At 34.4% G+C, this 12,323-nt stretch overlaps 1 protein-coding gene across 2 annotated transcripts in view; it reads left to right on the plus strand.

Annotated features, from left to right (window-relative positions):
- Positions 1-10,498, plus strand: part of PGR (progesterone receptor) — a 98,535-nt gene extending 88,037 nt beyond the window's left edge. Inside the window, exon 7 of one of the 2 annotated variants that reach the window (XR_002516906.2) lies at positions 869-10,498. Coding sequence is in view for 1 of the 2 variants with exons in the window: in NM_001164590.1 (NP_001158062.1) it covers positions 869-1,024 (156 nt within the window). In the remaining variant the exon portion in view is untranslated. 2 annotated transcript variants of the gene reach the window in all.
- The last annotated feature ends 1,825 nt before the right edge of the window (positions 10,499-12,323 follow it).

Genomic DNA, 12,323 nt, shown 5'->3' on the forward strand with positions numbered 1-12,323 from the left:
CACTTCCGCAAAATAAAAATGAATCATAAGAATGGAGATACAATCCAGCAGAAAACCATTAAAAATCTTTATAATATAAATGCTGGATATTGCCTTTAGCTAAAAATTGAGCTAAAAGCTCTCTCTGGGAAGAAGAGAACGTGTACATAGATGAGGAAGAGAGTGTCTAGTATAAGAGAACTTCATTTTCTTCATTTCCCATAGTAGAAACTAAAACTAACTTTAGTGGAAATATAGAAATAAATATCAAAAGACACAGGCTACAAAAAGTTGAAGGTAGTTGTGTCTACGGGGCTGGAATAGGGATGGGAAGAAGTCTATCAGGAAACTGCAAGGCTATATTGCTGCTGCTGCTGCTGCTTTTGTTTTTATAATCATGTAGTACTACTTGGCTTTTAACACTATACACATGAATTACTTTGATAAAAATTAGATTAAACGATGTTGGATTATTGGCATAGGAAGAATCAATATGTTATATAAAACAGCCAGATTAGCAAATAGAATTTATGAAACATGTGTAACATCATGTGTATATTTGGGTATGTCTGTATACATGTATAAAAAGAAAAAAAAAAAACTTGAGTAATATACCAAAATGTTTACACAGCTTATCCTGTGGAATTATGAATAACTTTCATTTATTTAAATAAATCTTTCCATAATACCAGAATGTCCTATGATGAGTATGTAACATTTTACATATTATTCTAGAAAATGGTGGGAGTTATTTTCATTGTGGTAAGAAGAAAACACCTTGAGAAGTATTTATATTATAAATAGTTAGAAAAATAAGTTGCCATATTTGAATAGCATATGAATTTATTATTTTTATTACATGTTTTCTACTTGTTTGTTAAACCAACAGCTTGTCAAACAACTTCATCTGTACTGCTTGAATACATTTATCCAGTCCCGGGCACTGAGTGTTGAATTTCCAGAAATGATGTCTGAAGTTATTGCTGCACAATTACCCAAGATATTGGCAGGGATGGTGAAACCCCTTCTCTTTCATAAAAAGTGAATGTCATCTTTTTCTTTCAAAGAATTAAATTCTGTGGTATGTCTTTTTGTTTTGGTCAGGATTATGAGGTCTTGAATTTTTATAATGTTCTTCTGAAAGCCTTACATTTATAACATATCATAGTGTGCAAATTCAAGAGAAAAATTGTGAGGTTCTAATTATTTTCCTTTATAAAGTATAATTAGAATGTTTAGCTGTTTTATGTACCCATATTTTCTTGAAGAATTTACAAGACTGAAAAAGTACTAAAATTGTTAAACTATATCTTATCCATATTATTTCATACCATGTAGGTGAGAATTTTTAACTTTTGCATCTAACAAATCATCTACTTAAGAGAAAAAAAATCTTACATGTAATAATACAAAGCTATTATATAAGTTATTTCTAGGTAACTCCCTTTGTCTCAATTATATTTCCAAAAATGAACATTTAAAATGTTACACAAAATTTTGTCTATGTATATTTGTGTGAGGATGAAATTCATAACTTTCATCAGATTTTCAAAAGTATTTTTAATGCAAATATGTAGAAAGAGTTTAAAACCACTAAAATAGATTGATGTTCTTCAAACTAGGCAAAACAACTCATATGTTAAGACCATTTTCCAGATTGGAAACACAAATCTCTTAGGAAGTTAATAAGTAGATTCATATCATTATACAAATAGTATTGTGGGTTTTGTAGGTTTTTAAAATAACCTTTTTTGGGGAGAGAATTGTCCTCTAATGAGGTATTACAAGAGGAAATAAGAAATCAGAAGATTATGGCCTAACTGTACTCCTTACCACCTGTGGCATGTTGAAAGTTAGTCACCCTTACTGATTTTCAATTCTCTCACTTTTAAAAGTAGCAAAATATCTTTCCTGCCAATTGCTCCTTGTAGTCAGAGCTTATTAACATCTTTTCAAATCAAAGGAAAGAAGAAAGGGAGAGGAGGAGGAGGGAGGTATCAATTCACATACCTTTCTCCTCTTTATCCTCCACTATCATGAATTCATCTTATGTTTCAGCCATGCAGATCTTTTTACCATCAAATTTCTGCCAGAATTTTCCCCTTTGATGCTAATTCCATATGCATGTTTCAACCTTCAAGACTCAGCCAAATGTCATTTCTGTAAAATCTTCTCTGAGTCTTTCAAGCAGTAATTTGCCTTCTCCTAGAGTTCACCTGCCATTTTGTGCACATTTGAGTTACAGTAGCATGTTGTTTTACAATTGTGACTCTCCTAGGAGTCTGGGAGCCACATAAAGTGGACAATAGTGTTTGTCGACTGAGAGTTGAATGACATGTTGTCTCTGTCTTGGTATTACAGTAGATTTTGATCATTCTTTGGTTACATTTTTGCATATTTCTGTACCCATGACTTTATCACTTCCTTCTCCCATGCTTTATCAATTATCTTCATCACTTTTAAACTTTCCACCTTTGCTTCCTACTTTGTGAGATCTCTCCCTTTACTGACTATAACATAGAAGAATAGAAGTGTATTTTATGTGTCTTAAGGACAATACTTTAGATTTCTTGTTCTAAGTTTTTAAACTGAATGAATGGAATATTATTTCTCTCCCTAAGAAAAATTCCACAAAACAATTATTTCTCACGTTTATGTAGCCTTAAATTGTTTTGTACTGTAAACCTCCGTATAAAAACTTTCTTCATTTCTAATTTCATTCAACAAATATTGATTGAGTACCTGGTATTAGCACAAGAAAAATGTGCCAATAAGCCTTATGAGAATTTGGAGCTGAAGAAAGACTATATAACTCAGGAAAGTTACAGTCCAGTAGTAGGTATAAATTACAGTGCCTGATAGGTAGGCGTTTTAATATCTGTACACTCAACATATACTAGATAGATGCAAAACATTTACAGACAATTTTACTGATACATGTGCAGCACAAAGGTACTAACTTTAAAGTAAATATTAAATAACACCTTTATGTGTAATTCATTTGCATTAAATCTTATTGAAAAGGCTTTCAGTATATTTTCCCTACAAACGTCATCCCAAGAGAAGTATTTTTAACATCTCCCAAATATAATAGTTACAGGAAATCTACCTCTGTGAGAGTGACTCCTCTCAGAATGAACTGTGTGACATAAGAAAATGAATGTAGGTCTATCCAAAAACCCCCAAGAAACAAAAACAATATTATTAGCCCTTTATACTTAAGTGATGGACTCAGGGAACAGTTGATGTTGTGATCATTTTATTATCTCATTCTTGTTACTTTGAATTAAACCAATATTTTGATGATATAAATCATTTCCACCAGCATAGATTTAATTTCCATCATAACTTTAAAATTTTCTAATTTCACTCAACTATGAGGGAATAGAATGTGGTGGCCACAGGTTTGGCTTTTGTTAAAATGTTTGATATCTTCGATGTTGATCTCTGTCTGCAATGTAGATGTCTAAACACTAGGATTTAATATTTAATGCTAAGCTTAAAAAATAAAACACCTTTTTAAAAAGAATATGGCTTCACCAAATGGAAAATATCTAATTTCTAAATCTTTTTCTTTACAAAGTCCTATCTACTGATGTCTCCATTACTATTTAGTCATCATAACCATTATCTTCATTTTACAGGTCATGTTCTTTCTGGTAGCTCTAAAATGACACTAAATCATAAGAAGACAGGTTACATATCAGGAAATACTTGAAGGTTACTGAAATAGATTCTTGAGATGAAAATATTTTCCGTAAAAAGGTTTGAAAAGCCATTTGAGTCTAAAGCATTATACCTCCATTATCAGTAATTATGTGACAATTGTGTGCGTGTGTGTTTAATGTTTAAAGATGTGGCACTTTTTAATAAGGCAATGCTATGCTATTTTTTCACATTTAACATTAGGATAATTTGTTGCTATACAGGTGATATGGAAATATGATGAACAATTTTTTTTTGCCAAAACTATGCCTTGTAAGTAGCCATGGCATGTCAACCTGTAACTTAAATTATCCACAACTAGTCGTGTGTTTGATGATGGGCACTGTGGAGATAGCTGACGTAGGACTGTGCCCCCCTTCTCTGCCACTTACTAGCTGGATGAGATTAAGCAAGTTATTTAACCTCTCTGATTAAACTTGCCTTGCCCAGTGCTTTGTAATGAGTAGAAATGGAAACCAAAAAAATGTATACAGGCGTTTAGAAATAGTAATTGCTATTATTTTGTTTTCATTAAGCCATAGTTCTGGCTATAATTTTATCAAACTAACTGGCTATTTTCTACAGTGAAACCAGGGTTCTAGAAAGTCTCATTGTTTTATTTATGTCACCATATGCTATGATATATTTGATTGGATTCATTTAAAATTAGGGCTGAAAGTATTCAAGTAATTTATTCTGCTGAAAAAATACAGTGTTTTGAGTTTAGGGCCTGTTTTATCAAAGATCTAAAGAGGCTATCACTCTTTCATTGTAGGTATTTTAAAATAATGACACTGATTTTAACATTTTAAGTGTCTTTTTAGAATGAAGAGCCTGACTAGAACACAGCCCCTACAAAAACCCATGCTGAAATTATTTTTACTATGGCAACAATTCCACAAAAGGGAAAAATGGGTTTAAAAATCACAGTGAAGTCATCAACCCAAAAAATAACTTCCTATCCCTAAGAAGGTTATGATGTAAGATGCCCACAAGAAATCTATGTCTGCTTTAATCTGTCTTGTATTCCTTTGGTAGGATGGCTATTACATTTTTAGTTTTTGCTGTGAGTACCTAGGCAATTTCTGTCATCCATACTTATCCTTCACACATCAGAAGTCAGGATAGAATATGAATCCTTTTAAATATTTTTATAACCCTAGAGCCTTGTGCATAAGAAGCACTCAAAACTTGCAAAATATATATTTTTTTCAAATTTAAAGATACTCTATTTTTGTATTCAATAACTCAACAACTGTGGTCCCCACTGATAAAGTGAAGTGGACAAGAAGACAAGTAATGGCATAAGATTCTTGTTCCCAAAGTATGCCTGTTCAGTAGCCATTGGATGTGGGAAATTTCTACATCTCTTAAAATTTACAGGAAATACATAGCCAGATGTAGCAAAAGTTTATCAAGTCCTAAATTGCTTATCCTTACTATACTAAGTCATGAAATGATTTTTAATGAAAAGAACATCACCTAGGTTTTGTGGGGGTTTTTTTTCTTATTCATAGCTGAGTGAAAAGAACAATCTCTGTTTCTCCCTAGCATCTGCGGACTATTTAATGTACCATAATTCCACACTCTGTGGTCCTTATTAAATCCAAAATTAAACAAAAAGCAGTAAAATAACTGACTACTCACCCATATTATGAAATATAACCCAAATCAGATTAGTCAACATCCATGAGATGAATCTAAGCTGAACTGGGCCTAGATTATTGAGTTCAGGTTGGATCACATCCCTATTTATTAATAAACTCAGGAAAGAAGGCCTTACAGACCATCAGCTAGCTGTAGCTAATAGAACCTATACTTCTAAAGTTAAGCCTAGAATGAATATGGCCTTAAAAACTGAAAAGAAGCAGGAAAGAACAATTTTCTTCAACAATTTGTCCACCCTGTCACTGGAGAAAATTTAAGAATTTGGGGGTGTTGGTACTAAGTTAAACATAGCAGCTGTTCATGGCAGAAATGATTTAATACATACATTCTCTGAATATCCTATAACCAAAGCAAAGAAAAACACCAAGGGGTTTGCTCTCCTCCTTGGAGCTGACTGCATTCCAAGGCAGAGCTCAGGTCACATGCCCAGGGGCTGCGCCCAAGCTTGTCCGCAGCCTTATGCAGCTGTGGAGTCTGGAAGACTGTTGCAGGACTGCTGGCCTGGTCCCAGAATGTCAGCCTCATTTTCGATTTACTGGCTCTTGTTGCTTTATGTCATGCTGACCTTATTGTTAAACACAGGTTTGTTTGCTTTTTTTCCACTCATGGAGACATGGGAGAGGCATTATTTTTAAGCTGGTTGAAAACTTTAACTGATAAAGCATTTTTAGAGAAACATGAATCAGGCAGCTAAGAAAGCATACTCTGTCCATTACTTTAAAGAAAATGTACAGATTATTAACTCTGTAGTGTGGCGTTAATGTCCTGGTCAATATTTAGATAGGCATGAATAAAATATTTAAATGATATTGTAAATAGTTTTCGGGACATATGCTATAGCTTATTTTTATTATCTTTTGAAATTGCTCTTAATACATCAAATACTGATGTATTCAATTTATCAGATATAAATTATTCTAAATGAAGCCCACTTCAATGTTTTTGTCTTGTCAGTTATATGTTAAGCTTCTGATCTCTTTGTCTATGATGTTTACTAATCTGAGTTTTTGTTCTTATGAATTATTTTAGACAGCAGTGGTTTTAAGCTTTTTGCTCGAAAAATACCTTTTATTTTCTCCTCCCTTAGAAAAGTTTATACCTTGAAGTATCTATCCACCAAACTCTACTTCTATTAAGAAATAGTTATTTTGTTTTCTTAATGTTTTGTTATTCAAAGACATATCAATGAAAGCTGCTGAGCAGCATGAATAACAATTATATCCACACCGATTTGATATATTTTGTGTAGCCTTAACTTGATAGTATAAAATGTCATTGCTTTTTAAATAATAGCTAGTCAATGGTCTTCTATTGTAGGTTTCCTAAACTAGGTTAAGATCCAGAGCTTTGGGGTCATAATATATTACATACAATTATCTTTTTCTAAGGGCTTTAAAATTCATGAGAATAACCAAAAAAGGTACGTGGAAAGTTAATTCAAACATACCATATTCTTGTTAAAACAGAGATGTGGCTCTGCTTGTTCTCCATAAGGTAGAAATACTTTCCAGAATTTACCTAAACTAGTAAGCCCTGTATTTGCTATGATTAGGGATAGGAAGATATTTTCACATGGCAGACTTTAGAATTCCTCACTTTAGCCAATAAAGTATCTCTTTTTGATCTTAGTATTCTGTGTATTTTAACTTTTCTAAGATGTGCATGTTTATAAGAAAAATCAGCACAAAGGGTTTTTTTTAAGTTAAAAGCTTTTAACTGAAATTTGAAAGAAACAGAAGAAAATATCAAAGTTCTTTGTATTTTGAGAGGATTAAATATGATTTACAAAAGTTACATGGAGGGCTATCTAAAACATTAACGTAAATATTTTTTGTTGAAAAGTCTTACTTTAGGCATCATTTTATTCCTCAGCAACTAGCTGTGAAGCCTTTACAGTGTTGGATGCCAGTCACTCTGCCAGATTGTGGAGATAACCAGCGTTCCCTTCTTCTCTGAGCTTAGAGTTGGGTGGGGAATAAAGACAGGTAAACAGCTACAATAGTGTACTGTGAGTGCTTATGCTGGAGAAAGTTCAGGGAACTACTAGAGCACCTAAGAGGAGCACCTACCTTGAATTTAGGGGTTAGCAGAAGCATCCTGAAAAAAGTCAAGCCTAAGCCATGATCTACAAGCAGTTTAGGAATTAGCAGAACATGCAGGGTGAGGAGATGCCAAAGGCAAGAAGAGAAGTATTCCAAACAGGAGGGATCCCGAAGAGAAAAGAGTATCCCAAACAACATATGCACAAACCTGATGGGGAGAGAGAATGTAGGGTGGGGATGGATGATGAGACTGAAGAAGAAAGCCAGGTCTAGATAATCAGTGGCCTTGTACAGCATGTTAAAGAGTGTAGACTTGATTCTGTTGTAAACAGGAAAGCAGCACAATACATATGAATATTTTAGAAGACTCCCACTGGAATATGGAGAATAAAGTTGGAGATGACTAATCCTGGAAGCAGGAAGAATATTTTTGAGGAAGTGGCACTATTTTGGTGAAAATGATGGTCATAAACATGAGGCGTTGTAGGTGATCATGACCTCCTCTCTCATTCTCCAGAAGGGTTTTGGAAGATATAACATAGGAACATTGACAGTACTGACAAAAGGAGACAAAATATGCCATATAAATTGTCAAACACAAGGCCAGACATCTAATTATTTTGCATATGTGTTGAAATTACGAATTTTTCAAGAAAGAGAACAAAAACTACAAAACTTAGTTTTACCAAGTCCCAGAATTCTATCTATCCAAACAATCTGTACCACTCCACCTATATCTCTACCTTTGCATTTCTGTCCAACCTCAAAGTCCAGGTCTATATACACAGGTAAGACTAAGCAGCTCAAGGTTCAGAAAATGAGAAAGAAAGAGGAACTGAGTTGTGTTGAATCCATGCAAAATAAACACATTCTTTGTATAGATTCTTGAAACTTCAAGAGGAGAGGAATTCACCTAACTCATAGGTATTTGATGTTATAAATCCATGGCTGGGCTCGGCTTTTAAAAAGCCTTATCTGAGATTCCTTCTGTGGAACAAAGTTCCATCAAAGCCCATTTGAAAGCCTACATTAAAAACAAAATTCTTGCTGCATTGTATACAAATAATAATGCCATGATCAAATAATCAGATGCCATTATCAAGTGGAATTACAAAATGGTATACCCACTCCAAAAAAAAGAGCTAAATTCTTGGTAGAGTGTCATGACTTCATGAGCCCTCCACAGCATTGGAGCTGAGGAGGAAGCACCGGTGAGCAATAGGTTGAAGAGAAAACTTGGCGCTTGAGAATCTTTCCATCTTTTTTTCATCTAAAAGAGCCTTATTTTTTGATTACCTCATTCAATTTCCATCAAGGGCTGGTTTTCCTTTTTAATTTCACTAACCAGACAGCAGCTGGGAAGGAAGAAGCTTTCTATGTGCACATGGTAGCTGTGGGAAGGAGGTTTCTTTCTCCAGGTCTTCACTGGCCATATGCCAGTCCCTTGTTAGTTATGCCGAGTCATAGAACCCATTTCTGTCATCTCATATTTAAGTCTTTGGCTTGTGAATTTATCTATTCTTTCGGCTTCAGCACTGCAGAGTGCTGAGACTTTGCAAACTTCCATTCTTGCTGGCTTAGCAGATTCCTCATTCCTCTTAGGCCCAGCTGTTTTCTCATCTGGCCCTGCTGTGGAGTCACCTTGCCCCTCCAGGAGAGCCATGGCTTACCACTGCCTGCTAAGACTCCACTCAGCTGCCACCACACTAAATCCAAGATTCTCTAAGATGTTGCAGAGTTTCCGGGCAAGCATAAAAGTCTTGATTTTCCTGGACTTCCCTTTGTCTTAATCTCACCTCCTTCAAGTTTCAGTCTCAGAATGTAGGCATTTGTCCTCTTTGCCCTACCTCTTCCTTCTTCTGAATCATGAAAGGCCCTCACTTCCTCTTGCTGTGTGCTGGAAGCTTCTGTCAGGTCTTAGAATGAGTTCTCATCTAGTCCTAGTAGCTTTCGATGCTTAAGTCCACCTTTTAAGGATACCTTTGAGATTTAGACCATTGTTTTTCACTTGAGAAAGACCTAATCTCGAGACGCCTTTCTGTGGATTTCAAACACCAATTGAGGACATCAAAAGCTGAATGTTGACTTTCTTTGAATTTTCTGCTATAACAATTCCAGTTCTCCTCAGAGCAATATGCCTCCAACTGACCAGGAGAAAGGTCAGGTGCCAAATAGAAAAACACAAAGATTAATTATTTCAAATAAGCATATACTTTGAAAGTGCTTTGGGAATTCATGAGGTTTTCTATCAAGAGGGTAAGACTCTTCATCCATCCATGTGTGCCTGACAGTCCTGGCACTGGCTGGTAACAGATGCAAAACTGTAAAAATTAGGTGATCATGGATTTTAATGGTATCATCACATACTTATTTTCTATGTAATGTTTTATATTTCACCTAAAATACTTTGACTGTTTTGCACATGGTAGATATTCACTTTTTTGTGTGTTGAAGTTGATGAAATCTTCAGTTATCTACCCCATTGCTTGTTAGTAAAACTAGTGTTAATACTTGGCAAGAGATGCAGGGAATTTTTCTCATGACTCACGACCTATTTAGTTATTAATGCTACTACCCTATTTTGAGTAAATAGTAGGTCACTGAGTACAATGTCCAGAGTTATACTTTTAAAGATATTTAGCACTATATACTTCTTGAGTCTAAAGTCATACACTTTGCTCATTTCTGAATGGGAAAGACATTTGAGAGTATGTTGACAATTGATGTGAAGGTTTTTGCCGAGAAGGTGAAACTGTCCTTTCATCTGTGTATGCCTAGGGCTGGGTCCCTGGCAATGATTGGGTGACAATGCAAAGCTGTAAAAACTAGGTGCTAGTGGGCACCTAATATCATCACCGTGTACTTATTTTCAAGCTAATATGCAAAATCCCATCTCTGTTTTTAAACTAAGTGTAGATTTCAGAGAAAATATTTTGTGGTTCACATAAGAAAACAGCCTACTCAGCTTGACAAGTGTTTTATGTTAAATTGGCTGGTGGTTTGAAATGAATCATCTTCACATAATGTTTTCTTTAAAAATATTGTGAATTTAGCTCTAATTCTTGTTATTCTGTGTGATAATAAAGAATAAACTAATTTCTATATCTCTCTTTATTAATGAATTATAGCATCTAAAACCTCAATACAATTACATACAAGACACATACCAATTATCAGTGCATTCTTTACCAGTCATTTTAAATTTATAACCAACATTTCAATTTGTACAATACTGTATGTGGCATAAGGTGAGATACTGATATGGAAGATTTGGCATTATAGAGACAATATCCTTGACTGTGTATGCATTTTAGCAAAGCAAAGAGTGATTCTCAGGCAATTAAGTTGAAACCAACTACATAGTGTTTTAATCAGAAAGACAAAATACAATCAACTGATATCTAGTGAGATTCAATAATATACTGTTTTGGTTATTCACATTGATTAAAAAGTTTGATATTACACAAGAATTTTCATATGAAATTTAATGCATTTGACATTAAGGCAAATGATAATCTACTTATAATAACAAAGTATTTCAGACTACATTGGTTTCATTACTAGGAGTATAATTTAGTATAGTCCTAGAAATATACAAATATGCTCCTTTAGTAAATAAAATAAATGCCTAAATTGTATAAGGAACTGATGCAGGCAAACCCCAAAATGGGGGCTCAGCTTGGGAGGATTTTTGGCTTAATTCAGAAAAGAATTCAAGAGGGAGTCCACAGTGAAAGCAGCCAAGTTTATTGGAGCAACAGCGTCCAGCAAAATGGCTACTCCGTAGGCAGAGTAGCCCTCGTGGGTTGCTGGCTGTGTAGATGCATACCAACTCTTAATTATATGCTAACTATGAGGTCTGTTATTCACAGATTTTCTGGAAAAGCAGCAGGGAGTTCTTGGAACTATATAAGTTAATTTCTGGATGTTTCCATGACATTTGTAAAGTGTCATGGTGCTGATGGCAGTGTCTCATAGCATGCAGATGCATTGTAACTTCTAGTCCTAGCTGATATGGGCCAGTTTCTTAGCTACACCTGTTTTTCATCAGCAGGGTCATGAAAACAAGTCCTGGTGATATTTTACCTCAGAACCATGATAGGTCTTGGAGACACAAAGATGAGTAGAACAGGATTCTTGCTGTAAGTTTGAGTTGATACAATGCCACATATTATTAATTGTTTGAAATGTCAAAATACTTGTTTCTTACTGAATCAACTGGATTTGGAATAGACTAGAAAATCTGGAAAGCTTTATTGGATCATTTGGCCATGAAAATGTTCCTATCACATAAACACTTTATTTATTCCTGGTTAATACTATGTTTTCGGTTTTTAAACATGCCACCATATTCAGATTTACAAATGTAAATACTGTTGAGAAACTTCATATTTACCTGTGAAACAACATGCTGTTTTTTATAAATACTTGATTTTGATGGTTGGTGGAGTTTTTCCAATTGAAGTTAATTAATGAATAAAGAGAAAATGTGGCAAGTGGCTATGAATGTCAACGCACATGAGATTTTTCCCTTGTGCCCCTATATGTCACTGTATGGAGTCACTATAACAAACTAAGTGTAGCTCTCTCCACACCGATCATGAATAAATACTTAATATCAAGGATCAAGTTTTTAAAGCTATATTTCAACGGCAGGAAGTTATATTTACCTAAGCAGATGAAGTTTAAACCCATCTTATAAATGATCGAATCCAAACAAGTAGAATATAATATGCAGAGATCTGTGACCAGTTATTTGTGGAATTCATAAAGCTTAAACAACTTAGGTACTCTATGAAAAAAAAAAGTATTTTTATGTTTGAATTATGTCAGCTACCCATAATTATGCTGTGATATAAGAGAAGCAGTATAGTAAGAATATATGCTCTGGAGCTACACCGTCTCAATCTCATTTCATGCTGTACCACT

This window comes from Papio anubis, chromosome 12, assembly GCF_008728515.1.
Source record: "Papio anubis isolate 15944 chromosome 12, Panubis1.0, whole genome shotgun sequence".
NCBI lineage: Eukaryota > Metazoa > Chordata > Mammalia > Primates > Cercopithecidae > Papio > Papio anubis.